Consider the following 18,068-nt stretch of genomic DNA (forward strand, 5'->3'; position numbering starts at 1 on the left):
CCCGGATGCACAAAAACCTTGGAGCAGCTCTGGGAGTGGGAGCCAGCTGGGATCCATCTTCACTGCTCCTTTTTTGTTGTTTCTTTTTTTTTTTTTTCTTTTTCTTTTTTCCTGTGAGGCTTCCAGCTGGATCCATTCCCTGATGTGCCTAGAGCATGCTAGGTGAGCACTGGAGTTGGCACAAAGAAAACAGTTGGGATGAGCTGCTGGGAAGGGCATGGTTGTCCTGACTTGTGCCAAAGTAGTAATCACACAATCAATGGCTGACAGAATGAGTGGGAAGGTTTCAGCCCCCTGTTTGAGAAGGAAATATGTGTGAAGCTTGTTTTCATAGATTTCTACATCAGCATTGTCCTTTGGGGCTTTTTGTACCACTCTGAATCAGTTCATGGTGCTGCCACGACATTGCATTTACTGTTTCCTGCAGCCTTGCAAAATAATCCTTGAAGGATGTAGGGTTTTTTGCCCTGAAGTTCTTTGCAGCATGGTTGTTTACCTTTTGGATCATAAGAAATGTTCTCTCCAGCCCTTGGGATATCTAAGCACAAAGTCAGTGTTCATAAGAGCAGAAAGTATGGCTGGGTTGCAGGTCTCCCTCTGCATTTCTCAGCCCACGGAGCAGAAAGGGACCTGGTGTCCTTCCATGGATGGGTGACTCACTGGCATGTTGTTGTCTCCAGTTCTTCCCTGTGATTTGGCTGTTCTGGTGCCAGGAAATCAGAACCCCCCCACCCTGGTTTGTGCCAAGCAGCCTTGGCTGGAGTGCCAGGGAATGCAGTTGTGGAGAGCTGGCACCACCGGTTTGCCTGTCTCCAGGGGAAGCCCTTGCTGCTCTGATCACCCTTTCCTTGTGTTTTTTTGTATAGTGTGACCTTTAGAAAGAAACTGGCACCTGAACTGCCTTTAATCCCTTGTGGCTGCTTCAAACAGAGCTCATAACTGACCCCTGAAAGGGACAGGAGTTCTTTATCCCACCTGGGAGCAGAGTTAATCCAAGAGCCATGATCCACACCGTGTCTGTCCTGTACAGCCAGCTCTGTGCTCTCTGTTCTTTGCTTTTCTCTGCACTAGGAAAACATTCCTCCCCATCTGTAGGAAACAGAATTCCTGTGTGCTCTCTGACAGTGTCTCCAGCACAGCCTTTGGGCTGAGAGCAGTCATTTTCCTCTGGAAATGGAGCTCACAATTTACACTGTGCCACTTTCTCTCCTGCTTTGCAGATTTGTCTCCTGTATTGGGTATAGGTCTCATAATCCATCCATCTCAAACTGAAGCAATTTAAATATAGCATTTCCATTTCGTTTTCTGCCTTACCAAGATCTGGTGAGCAAATCCTTGAAATCTGTGAAATCTCCTTCAGTGACTGCTGAGGTGCTGAGTCTGTGCAAGATGATATTTGCCTGTGCATGGCCTGGGAGCAGAGGAGTGACTGCACACAGAGCTACAAACACCTTCTGCTTGTGCTGATGAAGGGTTTAATTTTTAGGCCAGCTTGTGGAAGGAGAATGCACAGACTAAGCACCAGCAGCAGTGTCCTCTAGCAGCAGGAAGCTTTCAGGGGCAGTGGCCCCTGCTTTCTTGAACCCCCATCTGACTCATGGGATCTGCTTCACAGCTTAATTCTTTGTCAGGACTGAGAATCTGATTGGGGAAGATATTTACTTACTGTGAGCCAGAATCTGGGTGTGCCTGGAGTGATTAATTGTGCCAACAGCCACTTCCTGAGGTCCACATTTGGAGATCCTCTGGGCTGTGAGCCTGCAAATCACAGGGCAAATGAGGGGCTGGAGCCAGTGTCACTACCTGTGACTCATGTCAAAGTAAAACTTTGGTCTTGACAGGAATAACAGGATGCACAGAGCAGTTGGATGTATCCTGTGAGGACACACCTTGTTGTGAGCTGTTCATCTGCAGTTATTGCTGTAGATATGGTGGAAAGCTGCCCTTGGGACTTGGAAAACACAAAATGTTTTATATAGGAGTGTGTGGCCATACATGCAAATGCCAGGATTATAATCCCAGTTTTCCTCTAGGGACAGAGCTGGTGGGAAGATGCTGTGGCCATTCTGTCTGTGTGGGGAGCAAGTCTGAGGACTGCTGGAGGGCATGGATAATTTGTACTTCCTTACTGTAAATAAGCCCAAAGGGGTTAAACTCACCCTTAAACTCACCCTTTTCTCTTCCCAATGATGTGGCACCTCAGGCTGGCTGCAAAGTGATGAAATAACTGAGTAATGCTACAAGTTTGTGCTCAGTTTGGGAGGTGCATGTCCTGCCTTGCTGCTGGCAGTGTTCAGCTGCCTCCAGCTCTGGTAGGATTGAAGGAGGCAAAGATTCCTTAGGTCCAGCTCCTTGTAAACCATTAAAAGATGCTTCCCCTCATAATGTTGATAAAGGATTATTTTCACAAGGCTCAAACAAAAGAGGAAATGATCACCAAACCTGAAAAGTCATGCATCAAAATATACTGTCTCATTGGGAGCTCTTGTTCTGCTTCCAAAATTATTTCTTTTTCAAGGGGGCTTTGAATGGATTGCTGAAGATATTCTTATGACTTTAACTTTTTTTGCAGGTAAAACAGAGGTCCTGCCCAGTGTTCCTGAGTTTATATGAGCACACAGTTCCCCTTCCCATAAATGTTTTGTTTCTCTGTGGCTTATCTGCAAAGAGCCTGTGGGATGTCTAATGTGGAGCTGGGCTAGATTTTTTTAATTAATTTTTTCAGGTGCTTTCTTTGCCTAATAAAATCTGGATTTAATGGCCTTATTTTTTCATGCTTCTGCTGTGAACCTCTTAAGCCACTAATCAGCTTTTACCTTCCCAGCAAGCCTTGTGTGCTGTGTGTTACCCACACTTTGTGTCTTTGCCACTGTCTTTCTGGGTTTCCTGCAGCTCTAATTAACCCAGAGGCCTCCCCATCCCAGCAGCAGCTGTAACCTGTAACAAATGTGTGCCTTGTTGTCAGGGAGCTCCCTTTGCCTGCCTTTCTCTGGGCACTCTGGCAAGCTTTCCTCCTTCCATAAAGGCTCCCACTTGCTAAATGCCAAAGGACGCTTTTTGTTTGTTACTGGCAACTGCTGGAGAATTTAACCCTCAGCAACATCTTGATCAAACAGAATGAGTGGTCGCCTGCCAGCTTTTCCTCTCAAAGGATCTTGTCCTTAATGCTTCACATTTTCACAAAGGACATGGAAACTGTAGCAGCACTGATGGTGTGTGTGGTGTTGTTTATCTGTAGCCTCAGCTCTGCAGGGTTCCAGCAGCCCTGTCTGGCCTTTGGGCCCTCCTGGCCTTTATCCAGAGGAGCTGAACTCTGGGTGCTGGAGTTTTACTGGGGAATGTGTAACTGAGGAGCTGCACATGTGAAAAGCTTGGTTGATGTGACTTGTGTGCTGCTCTCAGGTCCCTTATCCACTGCAGAGCAACTCTGGGATGTGTTCCCTGGACAAATTATGCTTGAAAACAACCCCAGCTGCTTAAATGGGGCACAAATCTCTGCTCCAAGGCTTGGCCAGAGAACTGCCTGGGTTTCCCATAATAGTGGGAAAGTAGCAAGCAATGGGGGGAAATGTGGCCGTTTCTTTTGCTGATAACCCTGTAAAATAATCTTTATAGGGCAATCAGGTACTTTAGTAGTGTATCCCAGTACAAACAGCTGTGGAAATTTGGCAATCTGGACTGGGCTGTTCCCAGTCCTGGAGGACGAGTTGTTCTTTCTAGCAATAGTCTGTCTCTGTAAGCAGAGATCAAAGTGCCTGCTAAGGAAGTGTTAACTTAAGGATTAAATGTAATTTCTTGTGGTTAACTCTTGACAGCCTTGGGGAGCATTGTTCTCTCCTTGAGCCACTTTGGTTCATCCAGGTATGTCCTGAACTAAATATTCACCAAGTGATTATCTCCCCCAAAATGGCAAAGAGCCAGACTGCATAAAATTGATGCTGTGCTCCACCCCATGCATGGTCCCATTCTCTCTCCAGGAGTGTATCAATAAAACAAGCATCACATCCCCTCTTCCAATGACCCAGCCTTCAGGTTCTTTAGTTGCTTCTTGTTCAGCACCTTGAAAACATCACAAGTCCCAGCTGTTAGCATTGTCATCACCTTTGCCCTGGGTTCCCAGTGAGGGAGTAGTGCTGACATAAAAGACATAAAACAAATTTAATGACTTGTATGGCTGAAATTCCCGTCAGTAGTTCCAGAACTCACCCCAGTTTGTTCTCTCCAGCTTCTTTTTCAGAGAGAGTGAGGAACATGTCTCCAGATGAGATCAAAATCCCTCCTGAGCCTCCTGGCAGATGTTCTAACCAATTGCAGGTTGGTATAAGTCCACTTCATTTATTTTTCTTTTCTTTTTTAAGATTTGCAGTTCAGGGCAAATTTGGGAGCCCTGCTCAGTAAATTTGCACAAGGCAAAGCTCCAGCATTAAAGCTGGGCTTTACCACACTGAGTTTATGAATGCACTGTGTTAATGCTTTAGGCTTTACAGCAGTTCCAGTTTAGGAATCTCCAAGTAGCTTTAAGTTGCTTTCCAGCCTCTGTGGGTTAATTATGCTTTAAAACAGCTCTTGATGCCAGCAGTGACACAGAAGCAATGTTTACTGTCAGGGCTGCTTTCCTCTTACCTCAGCAAATTCAGCTCCCTAGCAAAGAACAAATTGTTTTTCTATACAGCCCTGAAATCCCCTAAACTGGAATAGTTGAGGCAGCAATGCCTGGATTCCTTTTCCACCTACATGTCTCTGGATGGTAAACATTTAGAGGGAAGGCTGGTAGCTTAGAGGCAACAAAAGAACACAAACACATGTTTTCTGTGGTGCACACCCAAATAACAGCAGTGACCAAGTTTGCAATAATCTGTGTTCTCCTCATGGAGTGCAAATGAAAGAGCAGGGACTGCTGTCTCCTAACACACACTTGAGTTTTAACTCTGGTTTTCTGCCCAGCAGAAATACAAGTCAAGAATCACTCCTGAGCTGCTCTATAAAGTGGCCCCTAACATGCAGTGGTGATTCAGAGTGACTCACCATGCAGATGATGCTTTCTTCTCCACACACGGTACCTGGGCACACCCAGACCTCCTCTGGTGCTGTAGGAGGATTTTACTGTTCTGACATCAATGAACTGGAGTGTGTTAGAGCTGAGGAATGCACTGAGCTTGACAGGGTAGACAGAATAAAGCAGAATTTTTCCCCTTTGACAGAAGTTTAGTGTGTTACATCAAAGGGGAGCTTGTCCTCTGTTGGCAGGTCAAACCACATCTTAGAGCACTTTGAGTAAGGAGATGGGATTGTTCCTTAGAGATGCAAAATGTTCTGGGCTTTTCTCTTGGTGGTTTGCTCTTTTGTCAAATTTTTCCTCTGATAAACTGTATTTTGAACTCTGCCAAAGGCAGGACTTCTTATTGTAAAGTTGACTGAGTAGTTGCCCATCTGTGGAACTTGGGGAGCCTCATTGCTACTCCATGGGGAGGGGATAAAAGGGAACACCTATTCAGTCATTCCTACTCCCCAGATTCACCCTTTTGCAGTTTGTTCCTTCAAACCTCACCATGTGCTGCTGGACGTGGGGATGGTGTCATTTCCTCTTGCTGATTTTGTGACAACTTGATGAAAATTTATCTCATAGAAGTTTTTTTAAGGTGCTTGAGTTTCATATCAGCTCTTAACAATCCTCCTTTATTCAGGCTGCAGCAAGCCCTCAGACAATAGTCAGCTCTGTGTTTGACTGTCCAGGGAGGGAGACATGAAGTGACTTATCCAGAAGCAACAAAGGAAAATTGACTCAGCTTCTCCCATCCTGAAAGACTGAAGACCCAGCTCTGGTTTTGTTTTATGTGCCTCTTGTACATGAGGAATTTCTGTCATAAAGAAAAGATGATGGAAATTACTGAGGATATTTTAGCAGCACCACTTAACTCTGTCTGAAAGCTCCTGCCTCTGGTGTCCCTTCACCATCACCAGAGTAGGAACACTTTTATGTGTTTTCATCCACCTTACTGAGGAAGGGAAAAAATCATGTTTGATTTGAAATCTTTTAGCCTTTTAGAGAACAGACTGCTTGACAACTGCAACCTGGGTCAGTTAAGTTGCCTTTGGCATGGGCTTGTGCCTTGTGGGTGATGTGCAGAGAGAAGCTGATTCCATCTGACTGGTACCAAAGCAGGGATTTATGAGCACATTGTTCCCAAGAGCATTTGGCTGCAGTGGGCACCCCCAGCAATACCTGATGATCACTCTGGGTTTAATTCTCCAGCAGAACTTGGCTCTGGCCCTGCCTGGCTAGCAGATGAGCAGGAGCTTTGCCCTGTGGGCAGTGTAGCCCAGCTGCTGGGTCTCAGGTGCTCACCTGAGGCTGCAGGTGGGTGTTGGTGGTTGCTGTGAGTTGTGGGGGAACCTCTGGATTTCAGAATTGGCTTTTCTGTGTCCTGGCTGTGAAGGGAAACAGCAGCCTGGGAAGGAGGAGTCTGTGCCTTGTGTGCAGATCTTTAATCAGTGAAGCCCTCAGTAAGCGCAAAGAGAATTCCTTTAGCAATCAGACAGTTCATGAAGGTACCTCAGACATTCAGGGAGGAAATGTCTCTTGAGCAGCCTGGCCTGGTGTAAATCCTAGCTCTGGCTAAGGTCACTGGTTCAGTTGGCTTCTTTCCACATGCACAGGAGTCAGCTGCTGTGCTGCTCCTTTTCATCCTGGCTCACCCTATAATCTTTCTCCTGTAGGATAAAATTCAAAAGCTGTATGAGAGGAAAGTGAAAGAGGGCATGGACATGAACTACATCATCCAGAGGAAAAAGGAATTTCGCAATCCCAGGTGAGCCACCATCTTTTCATTGTGACCACAGCACCACAGAGCTAATTTGAAGAATTTCCCTCTTTGTTGGAGTTGTTGCAGAAGGATCCTGATCAGGAAGCATTACTGCTTACAAATTGTCTTTCTGAATTTTGTGACTGAAACAGTAAAACTCTTCTTTGTGTTTGGTAAAGCAGCAGCTGGAGTTGGTGTGTTGGTTAGATTTTAAATGTGGAGATGTGACTTCACATTTAAAATGTGTCTACTTTAAGTCTACTTTAGAAGACGTGACTGTTGTGGGAGCTGGGAGGTGTTTTGAGGAATAGGAAATACTGTGGATAATGGGGTGCCACATCCATCAGAGCAGGTGCAGCTCCCCAGCTTCCCATTTCACTTTGAGGTGTGAAGAGGTGACAACCTCCCTCTGTTGGCACATCCGAAACACTTCTGTTCCCTTTTGCTCCCTGGTTCTGTTCCCTTTTGCTCCCTGGTTCTGTTCTGACCTCTTGCTTTTCCTTTGCAGCATTTATGAAAAGCTGATCCAGTTTTGTTCCATTGATGAGCTTGGTACAAATTATCCAAAGGTGAGGGGCAGTGTTTGGAATGGAAAAGGAGTGGGTAAAGGTAACACATTGATGTGAAGTCTCACCTCAGGCTTCCTTCAGCCTGCTTGCTTAGAGGTCTTGTAATGCAACCTCAGTCTGAGCCTCTGCAGTGATGTGAACATTCCTGTGTAGCACTGAGCCCCAGTGCCCCAACCTTTGCTACAATGATTCTGCACAAAAACTGCTGAAGTGTGGAGCTCTGAATGGAACTCCTTGAGGGGGGAAAGAAGCTGAGTAACAGAAAAATGCATGACTTACCCCAGCATCCTTTTTGCTTCAAAGCTGTTTCTTCATTCACAACAGAACATGGTCCCATAAAAGAAGGTCTGATGGGACCTTTGTGTCACTGGGATACAGGAAGAAATCAGCGATGATTCTCATTGTCACCTCTGATTATCATCAGAGAACAGAAATACTTGAAGCATTTTTGCACTGGGTTTTGTGGTTCTGTGGGAAGAGCCCTAATCTGGTTTATTTCTTTTTTTCAGGACATGTTTGATCCTCATGGCTGGTCAGAGGATTCATATTATGAGGCACTAGGTAATTCCAGGAAGTCTCTTTTTTGTCCTAGCTTAGCTCTTTGTGTTTTGTACTTAATTAACTGCACTGGAGTCTTCACTTTATGTATAAATGAGAAGTCATCACATGCTGCTCTTTAATGACTCCATTCTGGTTGGATGTGCCTGAATGTTATTGATGCTTCATCAGTTTGGAAAGGCTTTTTAAATTGGTTCTGCAATGTTTTCATCTCTCAAATGACTAAATTAGTGCTGCAGTGCCTTGATTAAAAAGCAACAGTTGCTTTCGTGGCAGTTTAATTTTTCTATATAGAATTTGAATCTATTTTTTTTTTTAAATCATGGGAAGTGTGTGAATGAGAACTGCTGAATTTTGCTGTTCTTAGTGCTTCAAATCTTCTGCTCTTTCTCAGCTAAAGCCCAGAAGATCGAGATGGACAAACTGGAGAAGGCCAAGAAGGAGCGCACAAAGGTACCTGCTCAAAACCTAAAGAGATGCAGGTGCAGGGCTCTTGTTCCTTTCCCTGCTGGATTTCATTCCATTGCTTTGCTATTTCTATGTTAAAACTGCTTGTTTTATCCTAGATCTCTCCTTTATTCTTGCATTTCTTTTCCAAGTTATTTGCCCTTCCTTATAGGTCCATTTATAGGTTGTTTACTCCACTGGATTTCCTGCTGTGTTGTCAGTATTTTTAAACTAGAACTCTAAAAATGGCATTCAGTAAGTCAGATACAGGCAAGATAATGAATAAAGAACAGCTTTTTCTTTAATTTATGGCATTTTCCCTGGTGCCTAGCCTAGTTAAAGCTTAATTTCCTCACCATGTCTCAGGGTGACACAGTACCTGCTTTCTGTTCTCTGTGATATTAACTTGTTGCATCCAATTTCCAGAAAAACTGGGCCTGTTTTAACTTTGTGCATTTTGTGGCAAGCCCAGTTATTCTTAGATATGCCCCAAAAAGAACAGAGAGAGGCTTTGGAAGAGATTTCATTCCTGTCCTGTGTTTCCTTTGAGCCAGTAGCTGGCATTAGAACGTGTCTAATGTTAGAGATTTGCCCCCTAAGCTGCAGAAGGCTCCTTCCATCTCCAGTCCATGGAGGGTTTTTTGTGCAGTGCATGCTGTGTCTTGCTGCTTGTTTTGGTTTTTTGCACAGTAACCCAGGTATCTGATCATGCCCTTGCCCAGATCTGCAGTTCTGAGGCTGCAGTGCCAGGGTTCCTGCTGTGGTGCAGCCACAATAAATTCTACAAGCAGGCACTTGCCTTGCTTGTTCCTTAAAGGAAAATGAATATGAGCTTCTAACTGCATAAATACAGAGTTAAATGACCAGGATCTGTCCTGTCTGAGCTGTATCAAATCTTGTGCTTGTACCAGTAGATAAACACATTTTCATTGTATCAGGCTTAGGAGCTGGGTTGCAGCTTAATTAATCCTTAATTCTCATGGCCTGAGGTCTGTGTCTTCCTTCCACATGATGGGCAGCTCAGAGGCCAATGCAATGTCTTACATCACACTAAAGCTGTTTTAAAAAGACTTAGAGAGGTGCTGTGGGTTAAAAAAAAGGTTGTGTAATCTTAACAATCTATTTTTTAATTTTCTCCTCTTTCTCCTGTGTGTCTCTCCCTTCCCAGATTGAGTTTGTGACTGGCACTAAAAAGGGCACAACAACAAGTGCTGCTTCCACAACCACCACAACATCCAGCACCACTGTGGGAGGTAAAGAACAGCTGTGAATGCACCCCTTGAGCTGCAGTAATGCTGGGATTAGTGCTTCCTGAAGCCTGAAGGCTCCTTAGTGATCCTGTAGATAAGGCAGGGGAGTGTTTCTGCTGGGGGGTGTTGGACTAGCTCTCCTGTAGTCCCTGTAGTTCATGGTTGTCCTTCTGAAGTGGAATGGCCAGGTGGGATGGTGGAGAGACTTATTAGTGGGTCAGGAAACCAGCTGCTATCTGTGGTTGTATTCCTGGGACTGATAGATTCTGAGATTTGGAAACCCTGGAAATCATTCTCCTGCCTTGGAAACTGAGGGGAGGGGCAAAACCCACTGGAGGCTGATGAGTGTGTCCAGTGCCTGTAGCTGAGCAAGTGGGATTCATGTGCTCTGTTGAAATTCAATCTGCTTTGGGGCAGGGAGTGATCCTATCTCCTCTTTTGCTGGAGTTCAGGTCTAGAGTTCTGCTCTGACTCCTGATACCCCGAGAAAAGTTGCTTTTCCTCCTCACTGCTTACTGCCAGTGTATCCTGAAATTGGTGTGAGGGGAAGCTGTCTAGTCAGGTAGTGGGATATTAAGGGTTGACAAGACAGGGTGTTAAGAGGGGATTGGTGACCTCTAATGTATTGCTAATCCTTGTGTGCTTGTTTTAATCAAATCCACAGATGCCCAGAAGAGGAAGAGCAAGTGGGACTCTGCCATCCCCGTGACAACGATAGCTCAGCCCACCATCCTCACCACCACTGCCACCCTGCCAGGGGTTGTCACAGTGACCACCAGTGCCAGTGGCTCCAAAACCACGGTGATCTCAGCTGTGGGCACCATTGTAAAAAAGGCCAAGCAGTGACTGCTGTGCTGGGCCTGGAGCCTTGGACTTGTCACTGAAGCCACTGTCCTTGGAAGGGAGGGGTGGATTTCTCCTTTGGTAAAAGATGACAAGATTCTTTGAAGCAGCTCACAGTTCCCCTTTGGAAGGCTGGGGGCAGGAGCAGGATGCCAGCTGTGTGCCCACAGGAATGGACCTCTGCCCACCATGCCTCTGCCTTTGCTTGCTGGGGGAAGACCCAGGCTGCCTGTATTGTGCTGGAGGAAGGTGGCATCTGGAGTCAGCTTGTAAAAGTTTGCTTATTAATTGCTGCATTGAGGTCTTACCTACCTGCAAGTTTGTTTTAGGGGGGAAAAAGAAAATAAATGAAAAGGGCAAGCAGTGAAAGACTGTCAGTGTTACCCCTGTGTGTGCAGGGTGGTGCTCCAGGGCTGCCTGCAGCCTGTGTAGGTGCCTCCCTCCAGAGCCAGCTCAGCTCTGAGGGAGTTGAAGCAGAGAAAACCACTCAGTGTCCACGTCCAGATGTGTAGCAGAGACTTGAAGAAAACTCCATCAGTGAGTGTAGGCTCACTCCTTGTTCCAGCACTGACACCTGTACCCTGTGCTCTCTGTGTAGACCTTAGTGACCACGTGTGGAACTGTGGAACTCTTGAGGAAGCTGTGCTGGAACATCCTGTTACCATCTCACAGGGATGGAGATTTCTATGCAGAACCCTCAAGCTGTAGAGGTTTGATTTGTGAGCTCAGACCTGTGCAGAAACACTTCCATTGCCACGGAGTGAGGTTGGACAGAAGCAGAGCAGAGTGTCTGACCCTGTTTGTGACATTGTCCATCTTTGATTTAGCTCGTGATGTTCTGTGAATGCACACATGGCAGTTACTGCTTGCTCCACTGTTGTGAAAAAGTATTTTCAGTTGAAAATTTTGTTGAATAAAATTTGAGAAGTCTTTTTAAAAAGCCCCTGGTGTCATTGATGTGTCTGCATTTCTTCACAGTTAAATTTCTACCCAGAGCCTCTTTGTCCTAATGTACAAAGTAGTGATAGGAGAGATGGTTGCCTGATCAGCAAAAGTGTAAGTTTCTGAGAATTCAGTGGTTTGGGATTGCTTTTCCTTTTTTTTTCTGTAGCTTGTGTCAGTCCTGATCAAGACTTTGCATTTATGGAGACTTAAGGTAGAAATAATAGGTTGATATCCTGCTTGTAGACAGATAATTTTCCAACATGTTAAACACTGTCCTGGTGGTCATTTAAGCTTAAAAAAAAATAAAAATAAAAGGCATCTGTGCATCCAGGACCCCTGGAGCAGCAGCTTCCAGACTCCTGCAGTAACAGCTTCTGCTACAAGAGACCTGCAGGACTGGGCTGTTCCCTGGCAGTTCCCTCTGAATCCCAGCAGTCAGTGTTTGCTGTCTGCAGTGGAGAAAGCAGCTTGAAACAGGCTTGATTTAGGTTTGGGTTTCTTCCCCCAAAAAAGCTGAAGTGAGGATGCCAACCCCTCTATAACAAACTTGCAGCCAATAACTCAGAGGTAATAAATAGATTGATCCTCAGGTTGGAAACTGCAGTTCTGAGGGAAATGCCTTTTTCCCAGCTCTGAAAATGGCACTGGACAGGATGATGGCTTGCCCTGGGCTGTGGTCAGTCAGTGCCCCAGAGGAGCTGGAGGGACCCTCAGGCACACAGGGGAGGTGTCCTGAGGGAGGAGGATCCTTCCTGGCCTGAAACCCCAGACAGGAGCTTGGGCTGGTTTGCTTTGGAGCTGTGGCTGTGTGAGCCCTGCTGGGTGTGTCAGTGCCCAAACAGCCCTGGAGCACTGCAGCTGTGCCCAGTGTGCCCCGAGGCAAACCCAGAGCTGGCACTGAGATAAATTCCTTATGCTGCTGCAGCAGTGACTGCTCAGCTGCACTGGTGGCTCTGAGAGCTGCAGATACTCGTTCTGACCTCTCCTTCCAAAGGGATGCTAACCATACCCAGGAGAGTAAAACCAGAGTTTTTCATCATTCCTTAGTCCAAAAGTTAGTCTCTGCTCCTTGAACACCACAGGGCTTCTCTCTGCCTATCTCCTTCCTAAGCAGGGGTGTCTCATATCTCGAGGAGCTTTGTCTCAGCTGAAACTCCACGTTCAGGTCTGTGTGTCTGCCCCAGCAGAGGCAGGGGAGCTGCAGTAATGAACTCATCCTTGGCAGAGTTGGTTGTGCTCTCCCTCTCCCTTCTGAAGTCTTTTCTTCCACCTCCATGCCCTGAGGTGTTGATTTTCTCTCCCATTTGCTTGTTGTGCTTTAGAGACCTGCCCTGCTTTGATGCTGGTGTGGGAAGGGATTTTGTGTGTTCGGGACTCGCTTTTATTTTCTGTCTCCCTGGGCGCTGCTGGGCTGAGGGAGCAGGTGGGGAGGGCAGCCCTTGCCAGCCCCACCTCAAACCGTGCAATGGCAGCACCTGAAGCAATGTTTGACTTGGATTGCTGCTGCACTGTCTGCTTTAGGGGAGCTGTGCACTGAGATGAACAAAAAATGAAAGAAAGAGCCCTCCTTGCCAAGGCTTTGGGCCATGCCAAGGCTTTGCTGATGACAGCTCCAGCAGTGAGGGAGGTGATGGCTGCAGCCAACACCTGCACGAGCTCCTTTCCAGCCCTTCTCCATGGCAGGGGAGAAATCAGCTCCTGTGGAACCCCTCAAACAGGTGGGCTTTGTAATGTGCCGAGAGAGCCATCAAAGGGTATGTGCTGCTCGTTCCTGGGGAATGGTGTGAGCAGGGAAAGCCCAGAGTTGGTACCTGCAGGCAATCACAGGGTGGGTGAGGCTGGAAGGGCTGCAGTGGCCCAAGCTCCCTGCTCAGGCAGCTTTTCCTGGAGCAGCTGGCACAGGGTTGTGTCCAGACAGCTCTGGAATATCTCCAGAGAGGGAGTGAGAAACACAGATCTCCTCAGCAGGGCTCCCCAAGACTCTCTAATGTTAAATGTTCAGGTAAATAAATTGCTGTGGAGGCTCAAGACCCCCTGAAAGGGCAACAAAGTTCCACCAAAGTCTCCTCTTCCCTTTGGGGGGAGCGTTTGCCTCAGCACATTCCTGCATGGCTTTTACAGGGCAGATTTCCACCTCTGAGCCTTCCCTGCACTGCTGTTCTCTGACTGTTTATATTCCACTTCCTTCCTTTTGCTCCAAGCGAGATCCACGGACACCAATGACTTCCAATATTTGCTCTGTGTTTATTTGCTCTGTGCTGCTGGTAAACAGCAGAGCTCTGGGGTTCCACAGGGAAAGGTTTTGTGTTTTTGCATAAAGACTTGGGTGTGTGTTCAGCCCCTGGCAGCTGGGTGAGGTGCTGGCGGATCCTGGAAGGCCCTGCTGTCCCCAGATGGGTGACAGGAGTGTCCCAGGCTGATCCTTCACTGAGGTTTTCCTCTGGGGTTGTTTCTATGCCCCACTTGCCTCTTGCTGCCAGTCTGTCCCAGAGGGAAATTTTAATCAAGGATGTTCATCAGAGAGGTTTTCCTCTAGGAACATGTTCATGACAAGGAACATCTACAGGAAAACAGGGGGCACGAGTAGTTAATGCTGCCTTGGGGGAAAGGCTGAGGGAGAAAATATGGCAGGATTTCATCTGGCACTTTGAATTGAACAGGGAATTATATTAAGCACCATTTAGTGCAATAAATTATGTGCACGTTAATGTACATTAATAATACATTATTACACATTCCTTTTATTTGGGCCACATGGCAGGATATTGTCACTACAGTGTACAGTGCAGTGATGGGATTAAGTGTTTATTTTTCTTTTAGTAATGTGTGTTGTTACAGAATTTAAAAAGGAGATGAATGTGCTCCAGCCAGCAGCATTTTGGCTGTAACTGCACAATAAAGACCTAGAGAAAGCCCCAAAGCTGTCTCCAGGCATGCTGTGGTGGCAGGACAGAAAGAAGAAAGGCTCTGTTGCAAGCTGGCGTGGCATTAAAAAAAAAAAAGAAAATAATTAACCCTGAAATCACTTGTAATTATCAGGAATTGGCACTCAGACTGGTAGACAGCAGAGAGAGCAATAATTTCATGTGAGCTATAAAACTACATGTTTTTCCTCCTAGGGCAAAAATTTCTAGGCCACGTTGCCACCACAGAAGTTCACTGATTTACAAATGTGAGATTCACCACAGATGTGGCTGTGAGCTGTGGTGGAGCCCTCTGCACTGAAATCTGCTCACCCTGCCTCTGAAATCCCTGTCCCCTGTTCTAAAAAACAGCAAATTTGTGTGACAAAAGCCTGATTCAGCTGGCAGGGAAGGTATGGAACCAAGGCAAGAACTTGGGTTCAACCAGTGTTTTTCCCTAGTGGAAGTAATTTGGAGAAGTTGCCTGAAAGACAACTCATTAAACAATTAAACAACCTTTTATTTTTAAGGACAAGATGAAATTAAAACCTTTTATATTCTCATGAGTATTTACAGAAAATTTCCAATTCCTCTCTGATTTTTTGCCCTAAAAATGAGGTGGTGAAGTTGTCTTATATTGGAAAAGTGCCTTTATCAGCTCTGAAAATTTAAAAGCAGCCCAGTTACAGCTCTGAGACAACTTATGTTACGTGTGCTTGGGAATTCTTAGGTGCTGGGGGGCCATATTTCAAAGAAAGGTGCAAAATTGGTATCTTGAGCTCTTCTGGCAGCACCCAGAGGGAGCAGCTGGGAAGGCTGAAGGGAGCTGGTCCCTCCTGGCTGCTCCAGGCTGAGGGATGGAGGGGACCCAGAGGGTGTCAGGAAACCCTGGGGCTGTGGGTGACACCAGAGGTGACACCAGAGATCCTTTACAGGAGGCAGCATGAACATTCTCCATCTCAGGTGGAGAAAGGAGGACACCCAGAAAGTCAGGACACCGAGCACTGTGGTGCAAGCTGGGCTCTCATGAGCTTTTCTGGTTGGCTTCAGGATTCCTGTTAGGGATCCATCACTGAATTAACTGGGATTTTTACCGCGACGCTTCTTGCGGCCTAAATTGGCTTTTTCAATGCCGTGGCAGCATTGCTTACCTCAAAGAGGAAAGTTGCAGCAGTGGGAGCTGCTGGTGACCAGACAGGTCTGTGAGCACCAGCACAAGCTCCCCTCCCACCTTGGGAACTGAAGCCCAGTTTTAATTCATCTGCAATGTCCAGCATCTGCTGCAGCTGTGGCTCCTGAGGCAGAGCAGGACCCTCTGCCTTCAGCCCCTCCAGGGGAATGATCTGCTCTTCAGCAGCAGCTCAAGCATCAGCACTCACAGCCTGCTCCTGCTTTTTTTTGTCTCATGTTGCAGTCACTGTCTTCGTACGTTTTTTAAAAAAACAACAGCAAACCTCCCTCACTTTCAGAACCTTATTTTAACTCTAGGAAATCACATCTCCCAAAGGACTGGGGTTGCCAAGTTATGTGTTGGGAAACTCAGAAATGCCAGATTTAAACTGCCTGGGCCATCTTCCCCCAGCACCCCTGCCTGTTTCCCATTTGCTGTAGTTTATAATGACACAAACACATCCTCCTTTATCCTGGGGCTAAGGCAGTTTGCACATATTAACTTGAGCTTCCTAATTTCTTGTAGTGAAAGGAATCATGCTCCTCACCTTTCGATCAGTTCTGGAGAGCAGCAGCCTCTGTTATGCCACATTGAGCGAGGAGGGCAAAACTGCCCTGCTCATAGTCAGGCAGGAAATGTGCCATTTTCCATCTGGCTGTTGCTATTGTTTGTGTTGAAGCTCGGGGGATGCAGTTTTCCTTGTGAGGATCTATCAGGGAGCCAAAATCCAGCCTGTGCCATTGCATCTACTCCAGAACGTGTGTGCTGTGCTCTGTGGAGAGCGTGGCTGGTTCTGAGCTGTGAGCAACCCCAGGCTCCAAAGCAAAAGGGTGGTGTGGACAGGAAACCAGCCTCACCTGAACTCTAAACCCTCCTCTGCTGTTCTTTGGACTGGGGAAGGGATTTTGGATCCAGCTCAGCAGAAGGACTGCACTCAGCTGTGGGATTGCTGCTCGTGGCAGCCCTGGACCATGGTGGGATGCAGGTATGGATGGGAACATTCGTGGTGCTACAATCTTGAGGCAGATTCTCTGCAGGTGAGGAGTGCTCTGCTGTGCCCACCCCCTGGATGAAGCAGGGTGCTGACCCATCCTCCCTGCACCCAAAGCACCGAGGCCGGGCTCGGCATCTGCCGATTGTCGGGGCAGAAATTTCCCTGACATTCCAGCAAGGAAAGCTCGGAGCTCACCTGAGCTCCGAGGGTGACACCTCCCAGTGGTGCCAGGGGGGAACCGGGAGGAGAAACCCCTGCCTCGGGAGGTCGGGGAGCTCCTCAGCTCTGCCCCGAGCAGCAGATGAAGCCGAGCAGCCCCTCGGGGCTCCCGTCCCGCCGCCCTTTCCCAGCGCCGCTCCTGTGGGAGGGTCCGGAGGCTGTGCCCGCCCGGCCAGGTGTGCAGGGAGCCGGGAATGCCAGCCCTGCGTCACGGGCACCCCCTCCTCCCTCCCGCCGGGATAAAACTTCTCCTCACCTGGGATCCGAGCTCATTTGCCCTGGCAGCCCCTCGGCAGGGCGAGGCGGCAGCGAGAACAAAGCGGATTTTTGGCTGAGGGGCCGCAGGGAGTTATGAGGGATCGCGGGCGGGCTGCGCTCCCCGCCGCACCGGGACCTGACGTTTAACCGGAAAGAGAAAGGGACACAAAATAGAGAGGAGGGAGAAAGATAATTTAAAAAAAAATAATAAAAAGAAAAGAAAAGTCCAAAGCTGGAAACCAAGCGGCAGCAGCGGAGCAGCGCGCTCCCCCTCTGCCTTCGGGAGAGTTTCTCGGCTCGCTGCGCGGTGCTGCTATTCGGGCTGCGGCAGAGATTTGGACTCTGAGTCAGACCCGGCGCTAATGAGGTTTGTGGAATTAATTCATCTGCGCTCTGCAGCGTCCAGCTCGCTCCAACTTGGCTGCGTTGATGAAGCGGGCAGTGAATCAGTGCCCGGGCAGGTGGGCAGGACACGGAGCGCGGGGCGCAGCCCCTGCCCGCCGGTTCCCTCCGTTTGTCCCGTCCGGTGCCTCTGGGCTGGCAGGAAAGGCAGCGCCGGTGGCCGGGCCGGGCTCGGGGGCCGCTCGGCTCCGGGTTTGTGTGCGCGGGTGTTCGGGTGGGGGTCCGGGCTGGGACGGCCAGCAGAGCCCTTTGGGGACGCTGATGGAGCTCCGGGGGCTGCCCTGCCCCTCGGATCCAGGGGAAAGGCTGAGGGGCCTCGGAGCTGGCCCCAGGGAAAGCTCTCACGGGTGGAACGGTGCAAGGCCAGCCGGGCTATGGGTGCCTCCCACCCCCGGAGCCCACCGGGGCTGTTTTCCAGACCTGGTGGCTGCCCCTGAAAGGGGGGAGCAAGGGAAGGGGAGATCCCGGAGGAAAAGGCCAGGAGAGAGTGGGGGGTTCAGGGTGGGCTTTGCTGAACTGCTGGTGTTGGGGTGTTTGCAAATCGGTGGATCTGGCACGGACAGGGAACAGGGAAGGGGACAGGAGGGTTGGTGTGAGGGGCTGACAGGCGTGGGGCAAAGGGGGATGAGGAGCACCCACGGAGGGGAAGGAGGGAAAAGTGTCTTGAGGGGCCAAAGGAGCAGAGAAAGTGGCAGGAAGAGCACAT

The 18,068-nt window shown here is 48.2% G+C and overlaps 2 protein-coding genes across 3 annotated transcripts in view; both read left to right on the top strand.

Moving 5' to 3' along the window:
• The window catches only part of SAP30BP (SAP30 binding protein), a 29,282-nt gene extending 17,902 nt beyond the window's left edge, over positions 1-11,380 (top strand). For both annotated transcript variants that reach the window (XM_054278627.1, XM_054278628.1), the window contains 7 exons: positions 4,226-4,314; positions 6,718-6,809; positions 7,312-7,372; positions 7,882-7,933; positions 8,325-8,383; positions 9,546-9,630; positions 10,292-11,380. In XM_054278627.1, coding sequence (XP_054134602.1) covers positions 4,226-4,314; positions 6,718-6,809; positions 7,312-7,372; positions 7,882-7,933; positions 8,325-8,383; positions 9,546-9,630; positions 10,292-10,473 — 620 coding nt within the window. In that variant the 3' untranslated portion in view covers positions 10,474-11,380. The remainder of the gene's footprint in view (positions 1-4,225; positions 4,315-6,717; positions 6,810-7,311; positions 7,373-7,881; positions 7,934-8,324; positions 8,384-9,545; positions 9,631-10,291) is intronic.
• A 5,866-nt stretch (positions 11,381-17,246) lies between these two features.
• Positions 17,247-18,068, top strand: part of ITGB4 (integrin subunit beta 4) — a 32,956-nt gene continuing 32,134 nt past the window's right edge. The window contains exon 1 of the mRNA XM_054278794.1: positions 17,247-17,327. Coding sequence (XP_054134769.1) covers positions 17,323-17,327 — 5 coding nt within the window. The 5' untranslated portion in view covers positions 17,247-17,322. The remainder of the gene's footprint in view (positions 17,328-18,068) is intronic.

Source organism: Melozone crissalis, unplaced genomic scaffold (genome assembly GCF_028551555.1).
Source record: "Melozone crissalis strain CALT ecotype California unplaced genomic scaffold, PUWL_Pcris_2 ptg000026l_1, whole genome shotgun sequence".
Lineage (NCBI taxonomy): Eukaryota > Metazoa > Chordata > Aves > Passeriformes > Passerellidae > Melozone > Melozone crissalis.